Genomic DNA, 18966 nt, shown 5'->3' with positions numbered 1-18966 from the left:
ACGCAAAAGAAAGTCACTGATTACTTTCAGAGAAAATAAAGGATGAGTGCTTACAACTGGCAAGTGATTTGGTAATGTTTCCACATGCTAGGTACGAAATTTCGATGCAACGAAATTTCATTATAACGAAGTAAAGTGCCGATTTTTACGACTTCGTTATATCGAGGTTTAACTGTAATGCGATAGCATCAGAGCTCGTGTTCACAAGAAAAGCCATCTGTGTCACGAAAAAGCAGGTGGCCCACATTTCATGGTGGGTAGTCTGCTCACCATGGCAGCACCGAAATTAATTTAAATAAATTCAATTCAATTTTCACCGGCCTACCATGGCACTGCGCGTCAGTTCATTGGTCGAGAGATGGAAAGCCTCCCGAAGAACCATCTGCGCAGGACAACCTGGGTGTCACAAGCCCCACCGGTAGCTGTATTTGAAAGAGCCGCCTGCGAGGGAAGTGGTGTATCGCTTATCCGCTGCATTGCAGCCGAGTTCTGATACCAAGACTCCCCACGAAATGTGAATCTACGACAGAAGTGAGTACTTGCGCTGGAGGGATCTCTAATGCTATCTCATTGTATACTCTGACGGGAAGGCTATAAGCGCCGTCCAATATTGCTTGCCTCGTTTATATACAACTTTGGAACATTTAGGTGCGGCATGATCATGGAGTCCAGGCAGAGTAGCTAGAAACGGCGCTTTGGCAGAAAAGGGGAGGTAGTTGAGGCACCCACCTAGGACTTCTTTCAGGAACCTCCTGTACCGGAAGCCATTCCCTGCAGGCTGGCCGCCCCAACTGTGCACTTCGTGGAGGTCCACTTTGGCTAAGTCAGCAAGGAAGCATGTTTTCGCATAAATTCGCCCGCATTTGGTGGGGAGATGCTTGTACCTCAGCCATTCCTGGAAACAAGATGGATACATATGATGCCACGACGAAGACATGTGCTACTTACAACACTGCCATTGCAGGGCCCTCGTACACTGATGTGAAAAAATGGTTGCAGTTCTGCAAGGCGCAAGTGCTCAATCGTGTATTCAGTTACTACTTCCCCAGCCTGCTTTATTTTACGATTGCTCCCTCAGCAGTTTCATTTTCTTTTGAAACTGCTGAAAGAAGAAAAAAAAATCGTGCTCGGACAAGGCCCTGTGCGGGCGGAAGCGAAGCCTTGCAAATGGTGTTCCAGCTAAAAACAAATGAAGATTAAAAACAAAAGACGGAGCATTACACGCGAATGCATCCAAACGAGTGCTGTTACATGTCCACATTATTTTTTTAGTCAGCATAGCTAATTATTAAGAATGATTAGCTAAAATTTTAACTACTTGCTTCAGGAACAAAGTGTCAGTAGGAAAGTTGCAGACAACCTTGAACAACAAGCAGCTGGAATGTTTGCAGTAACGTGTGCTTTGTGTTTCCTTTTTTTTGCGGCCTTTAAAGAATCTCCTGCGAAATACGAAAACGCATCACGTGACAGCACCGCTCCCATACGCTCTCTCAAAGATCTAGATCCTTTATCTTAGAAGGGCTGTCCTCGACGGGCGTTGGAGCTTGAGGTGGCCACAGGAGATGAGCCAGCAACTTCTGATAAGTTGTGTTTCGAAAGTGAACCCGCATAACGCGTTGCTGTCAGACCGCAGGAGCTAGTGGTGGTCTTGAATGTGCGTCGCGCGTCTACCGCTGGTGGAAAAAATATCCTTCCTCTAAAGAAGCTTTTCAGCTATATACGAGATCAAGCCAGAACGCAGACTACTTTGTGCGTGTACACGCACACACACGCACGCACGTGCACACACACAAACGCACGCGCGCACACACACACACACATTGACATGCGCTGGTTTTGAAAGACAAATGAGCGGTTGCTGGCGGCCATATCTTGGCGCATATCTCATGGCCACAGCCTGCGCCAAGGTCTATAGGGAAAAGCGCTGTGTCTTTTGAGAAAAAGATTTTAGATAGTGCTGCTGTCATGTGGTAGTGCTTGTATTTCGCAGGTTTTCGAAAACCCTTAAAAAAAAGACCTACGTAAAGTCTGTCTTGTTGCAGATCCGGCATGTCTTGTTTTTCAAAGTTATCTAAAAATTACTGTTGAAATTCTGTTCCTGAAGACAAGAGTTGAAAAGTTAGCTAATGAGTATTATCTAGGCAGGCTGGAAATATACTAGGCGGACTAGGCCAAGCGACTCCCTACGGTACTGTCAATTTCGCTCGTGCAGGACGCCCCGTCTTTTGAAAGCCTTGATTTCCCTCTGCTGGGACATCGTGTGTACTGTACCAGCCGTGCATGTTCAACACATTTTACGTGTTAACGTTATCACCATTACAGTGGGCGTTAGTTATTGCCATTACAGTGGTCGTTAGATTCACACTCGTTATTTTTCTACCTTTCCACGCATAGCACTACACGTGCACATAGATAAAGCCGCACCATGAACATGGCGTAGCCCTTCTCCTTCGATGTTTTCGAAGCGTTGCCGTGCTTCCAGAACCTTTGGAATGTGCCATGCTTCCAGTAGAGCCATTGGAGCCGCTCGCCGAAGGTTCCATTTTCGAGGTGTTCGAAAAGGAAGCCAAACAGCGTGCCATCGTAGAGGCTTGACATCTGCATAATAGGAGAGAAAAAGAGACCTTAGTGACCAAAGCAGGAGAAGAAGCTATTTTATCAATGCTGATTCGATGCTGGTGTGCGTATTTTGTGACTGTAAAGCAGCAGTGTAAATCCCGGACTGCGTGGCGCGACACAGCTCTGTTATTCGCCCTGTGCCCGAGAGCAAGGACACCACGCCATGTTTCAATCCCAAGACACTGCTGGCTGCACAGGTACATGCGCATAAACAAGGACCACACTCTGCAATGGCACACAAAGATTACTTTGTGTAGGGCGAGTTGGTAGTTGTGCATTGTAAATATTTAATGGCTAAAAAAAAAGCACACACACACACACAGACACAAGAGAAGACAACTGGAGGGCACTTGTGTTCTCTTGTCTGTGTGCGTTTGTAGTACAAAAGCACTCAGACGCTCACCAAACCCGACCATGAATCTTGTAAAGCGATATTACGGTCTTCAGCCGTTGCCTAGTGACAACGATGGCACTTTGAGTTCCTTATGCATGAAATATACCACACAGGTGTGGCAGTGTACATCAGCCAAATTGGCTGGTGTATTAACGACCGCCTCAGAGAGCGCCCACGCCCTTTGGAACAGGTGGTGGATTGAATCTGTCACTTCATTGTGGGGAATGCCACGGATGCTTCCCTGAAGTGCACAGGACTGCAATCGTGGGATATGGCAAAAAAACAAACTGAAAGGGAGATACCGAAATTGTCTCTTAGTCATGACTTACGAGGCTTTATGTCCCAAACCAACTTAGCTGGAGCAACTCAGTAGAGAGCTCCGATAGTTTCAGCCACCTGGTGTTCTTTAACGTGCACAGACATTGCACAGTACACGGGCGAGCATCTAGCATTCCACCTCCACTGAAGTGAGACCACTGCAGTCAGGATTGAGCCGGCACCTTTCGCGTCAGCAGCCAAGCACCTTAACCACAAAGCCATTGCGGCAATTTGTGTGTCGAGTGTATGAGCGAAAGGCTCTGTGACCATGCTTCAAAAAGCGCTGCTGTTCATGGGCAAGTCGCATATGCTTACTATAGTACATGCTTTGGTGTCAGCAAGCATTGTACACACGTAGCACCATCCTTTGATTACATTCTGATGAATTACAACTTTAAAATTCTCTCCTGCCTTTGGCAGTTACATTGTGCAAGTCAATGCTGACTATGACTTCACAGGTGGGCTGTTAATGAAAAATGTTTCTTATAAACCCAGTTGTGAGCAGCGTTTGTCCCATCCAGTCCTCTTGTCCCTGTCTTCTGTGCACTTTTAAATTTTCAGTACAAAAACTATATTCTACTTTCTATCCTTTGCTTGAAAACAGTGAAATGCTAAACTTCATGACTCAATTTTTACAGTACCTCACTACAATCGCTCTTCTCGGCAAACCTATCATTGCAATGCTTTTTTAGGTGCCTTTTAAAATTGCCAGTCTCGCCAATGTAGACACTGTCACATTCGGAACACGGGACGCCGTAAACAACGCCCGGGTACATTTTTCTCAGAAAGAACGTCTGACATCAATCAGCGCATGCTTCAGTCTTAATTGAGCTCAAATTCATGAGTCACCCATATGCATTTTTTGCGATCGATAAAAAGCAGGCACGGCTAGAGGGTGGGTGTCCCCCCTTTCTCCTATGTGATATTACCATAAATTCACTAAGCCATAACTGAAACAATGCAAATCTAAAGACTAAACACAGATAAAGGCTTACAGGGTGGTGATATCAGCCGGGGTGGCGATGGCAGCTGGGGTGGTGGCGACGGGAGCCGGGGTGGTGGCGATGGCAGCCGGGGTGGTGGCGATGGCAGCCGGGGTGGCGATGGCAGCCTCAGCGGCAATGGCAGCCGGACTTCAGGCCCATCGGGACCTTCATTGCCTAAAACAGAAAAATGCGTGCATATTTTGAATATGCATTAATTTTACTAATGTTTAAAAATTTAGGATTTTCCACTTACCAGAAATTGCAGAGCTTTCCACTGCAGAGCTCATCTCATATGTTTTAGCCTTTTTTTCAGCATTCTTGTATGATCCTGCAAAAGATTAGAGATCAAACACCCAACTCAAGTGCAGTCCACACTAAAATTGCTGCTTCACATGAAAATAACGCAAACATTTAATGCAACAATTCCTGGATATTACTTTTAATGCAATAATTCCTGGCTATTACAAACACAAACACTTTACAGTAGGCATCTTGAAGCAGCCTGTGGGCTATGAAAGGAAATGTAGGAAAGGGATGTAGATTATCATGTGACCTTGGTGGCCAAGCACACAGCCTCAGTGGTAGCATCAGTGGCCTTTGCTGCATATGTGGTTTATTTCCTGCTAGGCTGGAAGGTGGTAAACGATAATGCACGACAGTTTTCCCACTAGAATTTGTACGCACAAGGTGCCACAGCTGGCACAGGGCAGGGTCAACTGGAGGGACATGGGAAAGGCCTTTGTTCTGCAGTCAATGCAATTAGACTGATAATGACAACTACATATGTAAAGAAATTTTCTGCTTAGATACTGATCAGTGGCACAAATATTTCCTGTTTTTATACCTGGGCAGTGTGCCGGTAACATATGGGTATGTGAACAAAAACCTGAAGTGCGGCAGTTTTGATCGTAGTATATAAAGTGTCATGCATGCTAAATAATGATGCCATTTGCGTGATCAGCACGATTACTGCAAGTTTTCTCTGATTGACAATGATATGCTATTTTGCAATTAGTTTATGCTCAGTATGCATCCTTCTGTGATGCCTCAATCACTGGCCTGTTATTTACATGCAGCAGTAGAGGTCCGGGTTGCTACAAGGCAAAATGCACATGCTAAAGAAGTCTGAAGAAACAAGCTATTAATAGCACCATTCCCCGTGCATGGGCCACAGAGGCAAGAGCTAGGCAGCTTAAGGGGACAGGGTAGGTCCTATTCTTGCCATGCATTTTAGGCTATGTTCGTGACCCTTTTTCTCATGATCTGCTGGGGTTAGAACATTAACCTTGGTGGCACTGTAATCAGCAATGTTAGGTAGTGTTACTGAACAAGGATAATTTCTTTTTAAAGGTTAGGTTTTTTGTTATCTTTTTTTTACTGGACCCACCAAATTTTAGAGCCATAATCTGCAATAATATTTATAATCCTAGTTCAGTAGACTATCTGTAATGTTTGCTCAATGTCTGTAAAATATTGTCTCCCGTGCACCTGTAGTTTCTTAAAAAAAGGGTCAAATGTAGCAAAATTTGGGTGTTTTGAGATAATTGGCTTTGAAGTGGAAGAAAGAGCTTTATTGCAATATAGAACTATAGGAACAAATTCTCACGCATTTTTTCAATAGCCACCAGCCTGGTAGTCCCCTCCATCATCAACACTTCTTTTCTGCGCTAGCTGCCTTGTTTTCCGGGCCTCCTTAGTGACCAGTCGTGTAGCCCTCTCTGCAAAGTACAGTCGCCGCCAGTCAGCTTCGCGCAACCACTGGACTGTAAACCGTCCTGGAGAAACTCCGAATGACCTCAGAATCTCGGCTCGAGCAATGCTGCCATCATTGAAAGTTAGCACAGCATCCATTGTCGCTATTTTCAGCGTCTTGAGACCAAGAAAGACATTTTTCGGAGCACGCTCCCATACAACGTTGTTGAACGCCTCATTCGCGTTCTGTGTTTTTCCGTGGAGACATTTCCGGAGAAGCTCAGGCTTTGAGAGCTGCTGAAACACCGGCTTCACTGCTTCAAGGACCGCTGCCAGGAGGGAATCCTTGTGGATGTAAGGTTCTCCATTCATCTCGCTCTTGAATCGGCACCACATGTCAGGAACCTTTGGACACAGGCCATGGGAACGATGAGCATCAGTGGAGGCCATATCAAAATAGGTGGCCCATACGGCCTTCCGCATGTCGTCCAAGCTCCCAACATGTCTCCTAATGGCCAAGCCATAATATGTCTGAAGTTTGTTCATCACAGTATCAGTCAAGCGTCCTCGGCCAGAGATAACTTTTCCGTCGGGCAGCTTGTTTCGTTTGTTTTCTTTTTTGAGTCTTCGCAACCGGGTCCCCATCCTTTTTTGGACGTGGCCAATGCACTCTAGCTTGGAGACTTCAACATGGTCTCCATATGGCTTTGCTGCTTGCACAGCAAGGAAGCCTTTGCTGTCCCCATCTCCTAAATACTTAGTGTACCGAACACCGTGTAGTTGCATGCTCCTTTGAAATATACGCAAAGCACCTTCGGTCTCCATCCCTCCACTTGAACCTTCATAGTTCCGGTGGCAATGATGCTTGTCTCGGTCGGCACGAGAGGTGGCTTTCGATATGCACATTGCGCAATGTTTCGTCATTACTTCGACATCAATGACCTTGCCAGAGTCAACACTGGTTGCGGACACTATGCCATTATTTGAGGTGTGCCCTCGCTTCTGCCAGCTTCCGTCAAGAGCAACAGCGATATCAGTATCTCCATCATTGAGGTCCGTTGCTTCTTTAGCTGCGCATTCCATTGATCTTTCCGCGGCGGCGGTAACATGATTCAGTAGTTCATCATTGTACCGCGAAAATTTTGTGGGTGGTTTTGGCAAGTTGAGCATCGCACACAACGTAATCCCGGCAGCTGCTCCTTTTCCTATGCATCGCAATGCATAAACAATCCTCACATTGACTTCGTAAAGGCCCGATGTTGTCCGTCTCGATGTCTCGAACCGGTGCGCTGAGAAGCACTTTACACACTGCAGGGAAAACGTGCAAGCAACTCCTTTTCGTGCAGCGTCTTCAACAAGCTGCATGTCGCCACCGCACGCTTTACACGCACAGCTTTCGGCAACGGCACACGAGAGAAGGTCAATGTCAATCAGGCCATAACCGCGGTCACTGTCACTTGCCTTTAGGTTCTTCAAGCGTTCCGCCGAGTGCGAAAGCTTCGATGCAGAGGCGCACGTGGTGGCCGCGGCGCCCACTCCTGGGTTGTGTTGCGGAGAATTGGCGTCATTGGAGATTGACTTATGCCGGTTTTCGTGGAAGAGACGTTTTTTAAAGCACTTCTTTGGCTTTGTCATTGCATTACCGATAAATAACCAGCACAAAGGTATAAACAAACTCGTATGTCCGCGAAAACACGCCGAAACACGAGCAAAATGCCGCGCGTTGCGAATAATCCAGCTGCGTCTTAGGATTCGTTTGGCTAAGTATGCTAGCTAGGTTTTCGCTGTTGCCAGATGAGTGACTGCCATTCCGCTAAACGTGACCAAAAAGAGGCGCTGAAATTTTTTTTTTTTAAGTTTAGGAGAGGCACAGATCCCGAGCATGTGTCAAAGGGGGCGTGGCTGGATGCTGCCTAGGGTTCGAAAAATGTTGATTTTGAGGTAAATATTTCGCGTGCGCGCAGATGAAACACTGGGCTATGTTAAGGAAAGAATAAAGATTTTAAATTACACAAAAACAAAAAATCGATTTTTTTCGGAAATTTTGCCTACCCTGTTCCCTTAAGTAGGTGGAGGATATAAACTTGGGTGCACACATGCGCCCCACTGCTAGCTCTATCTTTGTTGCACCAGAGCCTGTAGGCCTTCAAAGTGTACCTCCAAAGTCATAGTACATGTCAGCATAGTCATGCCCATTTCTTCAATTGCATTGTCACATGTGTCCGAAGCTGAAGGGAGCAAGCATGATATATATATGATTAACTTGACAGAATGAAAGCAGGTGCCAAGGGCTAAGACAACGCTAAAATGGTGCCCTTCCTGGAATAGGCCTCCGCCATATTTCCAAAATAACGAGGTGGTGCTGCAGTGGCCAGCAGCCTCACAGCAGGCAAAAGGCCAGGAAGCCAAACAGTGGTGAGGTTTTGATTATGTATTTTGGAACCTTAAGGTGCAATTTAAGTTTATTTGCATCACAAGAGCGGTAGGTGCTTCGAGCTTAGCAATTTCACATGAAGTACAGGTTTGCCCACCTCCAGTTTGAACACTGCTCCGGGCAACCGGTGCTCTGTGCAGTGCCTCTCAAGTGCCTGGGTAACTAGCGTGCAGGTGCAGTGAAAACCACAGGCGTGGCTTTCGCCGCGTCCTCTGCTGCAGCGCGCCAGCACCGCTAGATTGAGCTCACCTTGCAGCGAAGACCACTTTCGCATTCAGCGCAGAGTGCCCAGGGAATTACTATTGTCAACACATCAACTTAGAAGTCCAGCACCTGAGCGTGTTTGAGATCTGCATCCCTGGTAGCAAAGGCTTTTCGTTATCGTTTTTTTTCTTGCAATCAACTCATAATAAAACGCAGATACAGAGAAAAGCTTTGTCCAAGTTTGAGTTCAAGCGGTTTACTTGGAGGCTAGCACCACCACTTAGCTGAAATATTTTATAATTTCAAGCACTTCTTGCCCAGCAGCCAGAATAAGCCGGTTACACACGAGTGCATTCATCCGTTTTAAGTGCCGCTCGGCAATGTTAGTGCTTAATATACGGTGCGCTGCCATGGAGGGAGATTAATAAAAAGCCAGTATGAACACCAACACTGCACCGTAAAAATGGTAAAACGGTCTGGGATCGAGTGGTTTGGTGGCATGGCCGCCAGCGCTTGATAGGAGCAGAAGTCACGTCACGAGCAAGCCATGTATTATTGACTCAATTGCTGCTGCAGCTAACTGTGCAGCAACTAGTGTTCATCTCCTGAGTCGTAGACAATTGGTTTGAAAGTCATTGAAATGCCCATGTGATAGAGATATCTTTTCAATCACGAGCGATAAACTTGGACAAGAACAAAGCGCAGTCAGTCCTAAATGTTTTCAAACCTGTAGAGTCCAGTGACCTGGAAACTGGATATCACCATAAAACAAGGCATTGTAGTGTTTGAGATCACATGCGAATTTGAACTGGCAATCGCTTTTGATGCAGATGAAGCAATGACATCAGCTCACAAATGCATGTGTGCATCATTCATTAGCCTCCCAGTTTTGAAAAGATTAGTCACTTGACAGGCTAGCAAAAGGCGCCCGTGTGCTGTGAAGTGTTGGCGCACGTTAAAGACGGTTAAAAAATCCGGGGCCCTCCAATACAGCGCCCGTCACAGCCCATGCGTCGCTTCGGGATGCTAGACACCACAATTCACAATTGCACACATAGCGTTATCCCGGCAATAAAACCACTTACGGCATGTTGTGACGACAGCGACTGGGCAGCGGAACCACTCGCACCCTGGGGCGGATAGGTCCGCCTCCTCTCGAGCGAGGCGGATTACCTCCGCGGCTCTCTTTTTTGGCCAGAGGCAATGCTGCCAATCGTGGGAGAGCCACCCGACAGAGACGACAGCCAAGCTGTCGTCCTCCATCGGGAACTTCACGACCGCAAACGGTTTTGGTGGCATGCTGCAAGGAGTAAAGCGATGCAAACAAAGATTAGTGCGTAAACTGATTTTTCACAAGCTCGCTCGCCCTATTCTCATGATGTTTCTCTCACACGAAGGTCTCGCGACACATCTCAGAAGCAATACAACGCAGCGTTAAGAAAATAAGTGCATGAAAAAGGCATACAACTGAAGGTGCACATGTCGTCGGTCCGAACCCATGTGGCAAGCTAGCCTCCCACATGACTATAACATAGTACAATTACAGAACAGGGCAACAAATGACGCCTCTCCCCTTATTGCTACTCATGACAGTAGGCTCATGAGGAAACAAAAAAAGCTACTAACAAAAAAGCATAAATACTTACGCAAGTGGCGGGCTTGAAGATCACGGTGAAAACGCAGCGCCGACCGAACAAAGAAAGAGATGGCATCCGTCAGAGCGGTCGGACGGGCAGCAAGGGTTGCCAGATAGCTCCAAGCACAGGTAGCCAAGCTGGCCTCCGTAGTAGCCCAAATGTAGCCAAAAAACTTTGTTTTTGCATGGAAAACTCCTTAGCCATATTAAACTATTTTTCGCAAGTATATCTACATAATACTATTAGAAGTAGCGCAAGGCTTGCCTGCAAGCGAATTCATGATTAAGCAAATGTGGTGTTCATCATAAACGTCGTTTTATTTTTTTCTCAAAGCATAGCAGTATCGGGAAAATAACAACACGCAAAAAACATCGCACAATAAACTCACTCAGTAATGATATGCATTCAGCAATGCAGTATAGGTACAGCTCACATTTTCACTAAACACAATAAAATAAATACACTACAATAAATTCCAAGACAAACTCTAGTACAGAGGTTGCGGCTAGACAAGATATAGCACAATAGACGGAAGTAGTCTAGAGAGGGATCTCAGGCATCGTGAGCTGATTCGAAGGAGAAAAGTTTGGCCCATACATGGTCAGTGACCTTCAAATTCATCAGTATCATGCCTGACCATGGAGACGAACTTTCGTCGAGCCCTAGCATATATGTGTTCCCATTGATGTCTGAGCTGGCATTATCTTTGTTGTCCCTACCATCATCAAACGCAGCCGCCAAACAAATGTTCAGCCAGGTCTCGTTCACTATAAAACCTACCTGCGAAATAGAATGTAGATCTATAACTAGACTTTGCAAGCGCTCCTCCATGTACGTGAAGTTTGGTATGGCCGGGAATGGAGGCTGCTAGAAGGATTTTAAACCGGCCAAGAATTTTTGTCCCGTCTCAGCCCTAAGACTTAGCTGAACATTTGTTCGACGGCTGCGTTTGATGACGGCAGTGACAACAAAGAGAGTGCCAGCTCAGACATCAATGGGAACATATCCGTCTGGTCAGACATCAATGGGAAAGTCCCTCTGGAGGCATGATATACTGATGAATTTGAAAGTCACTGACCATGTCCAGGTTACGATAGACGTTTCTGAACCCATACGTACGGCTCATCACCTCGACATGCGCGGTCATGTGACCTTCAACTTCATCAGCGGGAACGTCTATCGGCTTTCCAACATTTTTTGCATTTATCACGCAGAACCGGGTATTGTCTGACAGATTGTCGACTTTCGTTAGAGCACGCGATTGTCAGATTCGATTGCATAAATTGACTTTGTTGCTACGAAATCACCGAATGGACGATAGACAAAACCGATGGAGTTCGGGTCGGCGCCGGTCATTCAGAAGCTTTAGGTTCGCAGTAATGCCTCTTCAGCTCACTTTTAATGCAGGAAAAAAAAAAGGAACGCTGCGGCACCTATCCAGCAGGAAACGTTTGTCAGAGATGCTGATCAGGGGAAGATATTTCGGGGCTGTCGAGAAAAAACCCTACCGCATGCCCTGAAATGTAACATATGTGCTGCTCCCATTCGGTGTTGTCGTTCTGCGTAGCTGCACGCAACTCAGCGTTTTCGCAAAAGAATTGGCGTAGTTACCGTACAGTAGAGCTAAAGCTCGCCAGACTGGGGCCGGGGCCTTCCACCGAAGCCCTTGTTCATTTGCTCAAATTAATTTCACCGATTACAAATCCAACAAAAGGCAAATTTTGATCATCGGTGTATATTTCCATATGTATTCTTTCTGCGTAGCAGTGTTCTCTACTTTTCAATGCACCGATTAAAGCGGCCTTCCAGTATAGCCCATTTATTCACAATTAATCGCAAGGTAGGTGCTATACTGAGCCAACTTGACGCACAGAATTAAGCCGTTAGGTGTATGCGGGAAGATAAGATGTCCAGCACGGCCGCCATCACCTCGGACTATATTACGAATAATCAGCGGCGTCACATGAGGCCGGCGTACGTTTCTCCGTACTCATGCTGCCGTTTTGGAGTACCTGTGCTTTATTTGAAAGCGTGACGTAAAGAATTCTAGTACATTATATGAAAAGCAGTCAATGGGGGGGTAGCCCACGCACTAGAACTACGCTAGAACCACGCATTTTGTGCCTTGAGTTTTGTGTAAAGGCTGTTGGGCTGATGCCCCGTCTGACCTGAGGCCCACACAATATTTCACAAGTTTTCTACCAGCTATCAGCGCTTAAATAGAGAAAATAGCCTCTCCACATCGATCACTGGCACAAAGCCGAGAAAGGCTGTAAACAAATCACAAAAAAATATAAATTACAGACAGTGACTACATTTGCTCCGGCAACCCTACAGTAGAGTGTAGCTCTCACTGGAGTGGATGGATGAGCGAGTCAAGGAGGCTATGACCTGAACAGTTATGAGCGAGTGGTGGTAAATATGGAGGTGCGGCACGACCGTATTTTAGACGCATTCTACTAAGACGTGCCACTGCGGCCACTTATTTTCTCCGTGAATTAAAAATAAAAACAACTCAACTATTTTTTTTATTTACTAAAGATAGTGACCTAATATAATACCAAATAATTCGCAACCAGAGGTCTTTTTATGCACAGTGTTAACGCCTTTTTGTAATGTTTGTGCTTTTGTGCGCTGCGAGTATCTTCATTGTTAGGCCTCTTTTCGTTTTTAACTGTAGCTCTGAGCGGTTAGGTTTGTTGATTGTTCGTCACTCTGATCTTTTGCGCTCCGTCATGAGCATGGAGACGGAGGTCATGAGCAAGTGGCGGAGATACCGTATCATCGAAAGAGAGTACAGGGAACTTTTGGAAGAGCTCGGCATCCGACGGCCACCGTCTAGGTATCTGAAATCCTCCGGAAGCAAGAGAACGGGCGGCGAAGCGGCCTTGGACGTCGTCAGCGCCCCTCTACTCCCGCTACTGTCCGGAGCAAGCAAACGGCCGAATAGCGAAGCCTGCGCCGACGGCGCTTGCGCTAGTGGCAGCGGACGAGCTATTTCGTCGCTACCTGCAGACCCGTCAATGCCATCTGTTCAGAGCGAGCTCAACGAGCAGGCTTATGTGTCCGAGAGTTGCGCTGAAAGCCTTTCTAGTGAGCATACCGCTACCTCGTGCGACTCAAGCGATGAGACCTCGTCCACGAACAGCCTTACTGCTGAGAACGTGGAAATGGGCCAGCCTCATGAGGAGTCTCCTGTGCTTTGTTATCGCCATCTCTCGACAGCGCAGGAGGAGTTAGCTAGCATAGCTAGCAAGCACAATTTGACGCACGCCTGCATCAATGATTCGCTGGACTTCTGCCGTCGGCGTGGGATTGTAGAGCTCCCGAAAGATGCAAGGACCATCATGCAGACGGAGCGGAAAGCTAATTTAGAACACGGCGACTCGTTTGTGCATTTTGGCCTTGCTGAGGGAATTCAGCATGCTGTTGGCCAAGGACCAGCGCCTGAGAATGTCGAGCTGCACGCAAATATTGATGGGCTGCCTCTGCATAGGAGTAGCCAGACTGCACTCTGGCCAATTCTGTGCAGAGTAATTAACATCAAGAAATCTGAACCATTTATGGTCAGTGCGTACTGCAGTGCAGGGAAACCTCCGTGCTTCCAGGAATACCTCAGGCCTTTCATTGATGAAGTGCGCAACCTTAGTTGCAACGGACTGATGGTGAAAGGGGTGCACGTCAATGTGTGCTTAAAAGCCGTGATCTGTGACGCTCCAGCAAGGAGTTTCGTGAAGGCAATCACTGGCCACACAGGCTATCATGCCTGTGAACGTTGCAGCCAAAAAGGGCACTATCTGGAAAACAGGATGACTTTCCCTGACCTGCATGCACCACAGCGAACAGACTCCTCTTTTCGTTTGCAAGAGGATCGGTGCCATCACACTGGTGTTTCACCATTTACATCTCTGAACGTAGATAGGGTGAAATGCTTTCCTACACAGTATATGCATTTAGTCTGTTTGGGGGTTATGCGGCGGCTCCTTAGGAATTGGATATGCGAGGGGCACGCTGCCAGGCTGAGCCGGGCTGACAGGAGTGCACTCAACGACAAGCTGCGAGAAGCAGCAACTGCATTTCCAAAGTACTTTCAGAGGAAACCGAGGGGCACCGAAAAACTCGGCAGATGGAAGGCCACAGAGTTCAGGGCTTTTTTACTATACCTGGGGCCTGTTCTCCTGAAATCCATCCTGTCTGATGAGCTTTATAAGCATTTTTTATATTTGCATGTATCTGTTAGGGTACTTGCCTCTCCTCAGCATCACAGAGACCTCAACCAGTTTGCTCACGGCCTGCTGCAGTACTTTGTGCAAGAATTTGGCAGGCTGTACGGACAAAAACAACTCGTGTACAATGTGCACACCCTTGCACACTTGGCAGAGCAATGCCTGGAGCATGGCACTGTCGATGAGTTCAGTGCATTTCCATTTGAAAGTTACCTAGGAAATGTCAAGAAGAGACTGCGGACGACAAATAAGCCTCTGGCGCAACTCAGCCGACGAATGTTGGAGGTGAGGGCGTGCACACCGCTCTCTACAGGACAAGTGGGTGGTGACGTGAAACTCGGTGACTGCTTTCTGGTGGATAACTGCGCTGTAGTCATTGTTGATCTCCTGGGGGCAATGCCAAAGCTGGCATCTTGCCAAATGGCAGAGAGTTTTTTAGAGTCCCAATTGACTCTTCAAGGATGGACGTGCGTCGCTACAGTGCTCTTGGTCAAGAAACCAAAATCTGGCCCGTTTCGTACATCACGAATAAAGTTCGATGTATAAAGCTTCAGTACAAGAGGGGGCATGTCGTTTTCCCTTTGCTTCACCTTCAGTGAGGCTTTACATTTCTGTGGTGCCTGAAGGATTATATGCCTCTATTAAGATAGCTGCAGATTGCAGCATCTTGCTTGAAGTGTTAATTGGTGCTGAAGACAGCAACTTCTACATCACCATCCTTTGCATGGTTTGGATTTGGTTGTATGGGGCTTAACATCCCAAAGCGACTCAGGCTATGACGGACGCCATAGTTGAGGGGTCCAGAAATGACAGCCATCTTGAACATATTCGTGAAGAAGCACCGAATGCTTATGGGGCATTCACTCTTGGACACTCGGCGGAGAGAGCAAGCGAAATCCTCTGCCACCGAAAAAGCTGCATCGTTCACACTTCCCAACCACCTCGTCTGCGCTCATCGTCTGTGTGTCGTCTGCTCAAGGCATACACAGATATGGCAAGAGGTTAATCCATGCTGTCTACGTACGATAACTGTATGCACGCTTACTTACGCTAAATGCAGCTATTTTGCCAGACGTTACGCCATTTCTAGCATTGTCGCTTTTAAATAAATGATTAGCCTAGTGGCGCCACCTGGTGGTTACTCTCAAGCCTTTTTTAAAAAAGGATAGGATCGTCACCTAAAATAAAAAAAGAACACATTTATCACTCACTTTTTTTATGGGTGAGATGAGACAAAGCGAAAGAGCGCTGGCGCTTTTATGGGCATTGAACGCGCTCAAAAAGGCAGTAACAGCGACGAATTCAGTCCCAAACGAGGCGTCCCGCACCGAAGGGCGTCGCCATGTTTGTTGCCGAACTTCGTACTCTCCTTCCTATTGGCTGACGGGATTCGGCGGATTTTCTTCCGGTGGCAGAATTCGGTCCTGGACCGATCAGGCTTACCGCTTGGTATTTCGGCGCAATCTCTGCCGCGGCAGCGGATTCCGCTCGTTCTCGCTGCCGAATGTCCAAGTGTGAACGCGCCGTTACTTGGCCCTGAGCACAATTGATGAAGCGCTGCATTACAAACTGGTAAAATATGTAGCCAGGAGACATTACTTGCATCAAACAGCCACAGAGAAACTGTGTGCGTGGCATCAGCTCTTTTGTCAGCTGCAGAAGAACCAACAACAGAGTGAGCTGGTGCATCATTGAAGAACCAAAAACAGCGCTCGCCCATCTTCTCGTCTGTCGTTTTGGCGCTGTTTTTAGTTTTTCATCAGGTGCCGGCACTCCCTGCAAGCGTTGCTGTTCTGAGTGGCAGTTCCACTGCAATTGGAACAGTGCCCCTTTCATCAACTATCAACACTCCCAAGAGTGCTGAGCATACAGCTATAAGTAAAAAGGAAAACAAAAAATCCTTCTCAAGAACCATGCAGAAAATTCTGGGCAGAGCTGTGGAGCAAACATAAAATTTCATTTACCGAATCATCCCTGATACTCCCCTTTATTTATGGCGCCATGCTCTGATTTTCGATTGCAAGCCAACACCCGCATTTCGGATTTTCAAATTTGAAAACAATAGGTCGACTTGCAAGCGTGTAAATGCAGTATATTGCTCATATTGCGTCCTTGAGGTGTAAATATATACATCTGCTGTGAAAGCCTGCCCTCACTGGAAACCTTGCTCGTTTCAGCGACAATGCTCAAGGTGCTGCGGCTGCTGCTAGAAATACGGCAGCAGCAGCGGGAAATCCTGCAGAGGCTGAGCCGGCTGGAGGAAGCTCGGCAAGAGCCGAGGACACGGTCACAGTTTCCTCCCGTGAGCTCCCTCCCGCCATAGTGCCCTCAGCTGCAAGCCTTCACTATTGAAGACTTTGAGGCGGCAGAAGCTGCTGTCAGAGATGACAGAGTAGCAGCTGCCCTGGTAATTTAATTTTTCATTCAATGTTTTATTACAGTAGTCTGTTGGGTGCTTAATGTAGTTGAGATATTTATTAAAAAATCTGAGCCCCAGAAGTAGATGCTTCCCATGCCTAAGCCATAATCATGCTGTTCTTGTATAAGTTTTCAGCTAATATAGTGGGAATGGATGAATTTTGAAAAGTCCGCACATAGTAGGGTTACTGTGACATTGTTAATAGTCTGTTTTATTACAACTGAAAATTCCGGAAACAGTCGCGCCCACTTATACCGAACATGACAGTTGCATAGATTACTTTATACTAAGTCTAATTCCTGTATTACAGTGAAAAATCCCAAACTCCCTTACAGAATTAACATTTGTTTCTTTTTGATTCGAAATAAGTGCCTTAATTGTTTTTGCTTCTTTTACATTCGAAATGAATGCATTGTTTCTGTTCCTTCTAAAATCGGATTGAACGTTTCTTCAAAATAGACCCTATTTAATGCACTTTCTAAGCTCCCAAGCGCAGTCGTGTGCTCCTTATCAAGATCCTTGGTGATAAGCTGACTGCAGGCACTATGCAATTAATCCCCATTGCCCCTTTCACGGCAGCTAGTGGTAGGTCAGGCCTCTTGTCATTAGCTTCCTACTAGTTCAGTGCTTGTAGTTCACATGGCATATTCGTTTAAAAGCATCAACTAGGGTTCATGGCCTCTGCAACAAAGCACACAAGATGGTACAAAGGAAAGAAATTAACACGGACAGCACAGCTGTATCGGGGTATATAGCACAATTTCAGCTGATGGAAAAGGTGCGAAGAAAACAGGGCGAGAATTAACAAGAGTAATTAACATTTTGATTAGTAATTATATGCTGTCATTTACATATAGCACATGCTTGGCCACATGAGCAAGTTCTTCACTGATACTGATGGGGTACTAAGGCAAGGTTTACCTGCTTGGATATATGAGGGTGCAACTCTGATGATTCAGACGAAAATCTCTGCTACCTTGAAGTTTGAATTACAGAGTACTGTATCTGTGCTGCTAACAATGCTTTCAAGAGATATTTTAAGGCTGTCTTGATTTATTTAATCACAGGACTATGTTATGCTCTACTATACTATTTGTGGCACATTCCATCAAAGTATTGAGCCTCATGAAGCTAGTGTTAAGTCTATTTTTTGGTATATATTTTGTTCACAAAGTTTGGCTGAGTTAAGGTGGCCCACAAATTATTTTAATTATTGGTTTGAGACGATTGACTGGGAGTGCTGTTTTGGAGCTAATTTTTTACATTATTCGTTGTTTTCCAATTAAGGAGACAGCTTTGATCAGCCTTTTGCTGGCTATTGCTTTTTATGCCTTTCATTAATTGAAGTGCAGTACTCCACTCCAACCAGGACAGTTTCAAGAACTATAGATGCTAATTTTAGTTGCATATTTTCCCTGTAGTGATGCATAAGACATGAATCACCGTGGAGTATTCCCTTACGAGTGCTAAACAACGTAATATTAAACTTCTTGATGCTGTTACGGTGGTCAAAATATAAGAAGTGTTTTTCACATGAGGTGTAAAAAAACCACTATAATTGCTGCTGTGTTGTAGCAGGTATACTACGATTACTTTCGAAGTCACACCGTTGTCTTTGCTATTGCGTTCTACAAGTTAAGTGGTTATAGACTGATTTTTCATGTGAAATAACCGTTGGGCAACTGCAAATTTTTCCTTTCAGAAGAAGCAGCTTCTCCGCCTAGGCGGGAACAATCTAAAGGAGGTGGCGGCGAATGTGATGAGTGCTGTGATGGCGGTGGCTGTGCAGAGACTATTCAGCCTGCGGGGGAGAAAAGGAAAACGGCCATTCATTGGCACAAAGCTGTGCAGGGTGGCAACAGGTATACCTGATTTTGAATTGCTGTAGCTTTTAATTTAGAAATATTGTAATTCCTGCTTTTAAACATGTACAAGTTTTTCCAAGCTATTTTCTTGCTGTATCTTACTGTAATTTTTTATAACAGCTGAGGAATATTCTGTTGCTGTGTTTATGATAGTGATTAGTTTGGGGGTCTT

The 18966-nt window shown here is 46.1% G+C and overlaps 1 protein-coding gene across 1 annotated transcript; it reads right to left on the bottom strand.

The window, feature by feature from the left end:
• Nucleotides 1-343: 343 nt before the first annotated feature.
• Nucleotides 344-5525, bottom strand: LOC144130214 (uncharacterized). The gene is made up of 4 exons (XM_077664194.1): nt 4571-5525; nt 4327-4491; nt 2425-2598; nt 344-895 (listed from the first exon to the last, which is right to left on the bottom strand). The coding sequence occupies exons 1-4, from the start codon at nt 4602-4604 to the stop codon at nt 825-827; spliced, it is 444 nt and encodes a 147-aa protein (XP_077520320.1). The 5' UTR covers nt 4605-5525; the 3' UTR covers nt 344-824.
• Between the last annotated feature and the right edge of the window lie 13441 nt (nt 5526-18966).

Source organism: Amblyomma americanum, chromosome 4 (assembly GCF_052857255.1).
Source record: "Amblyomma americanum isolate KBUSLIRL-KWMA chromosome 4, ASM5285725v1, whole genome shotgun sequence".
Taxonomy (NCBI): domain Eukaryota; kingdom Metazoa; phylum Arthropoda; class Arachnida; order Ixodida; family Ixodidae; genus Amblyomma; species Amblyomma americanum.
Note: the sequence above shows the minus strand (reverse complement) of the source record. Positions and strands in the feature narration are given on the sequence as shown.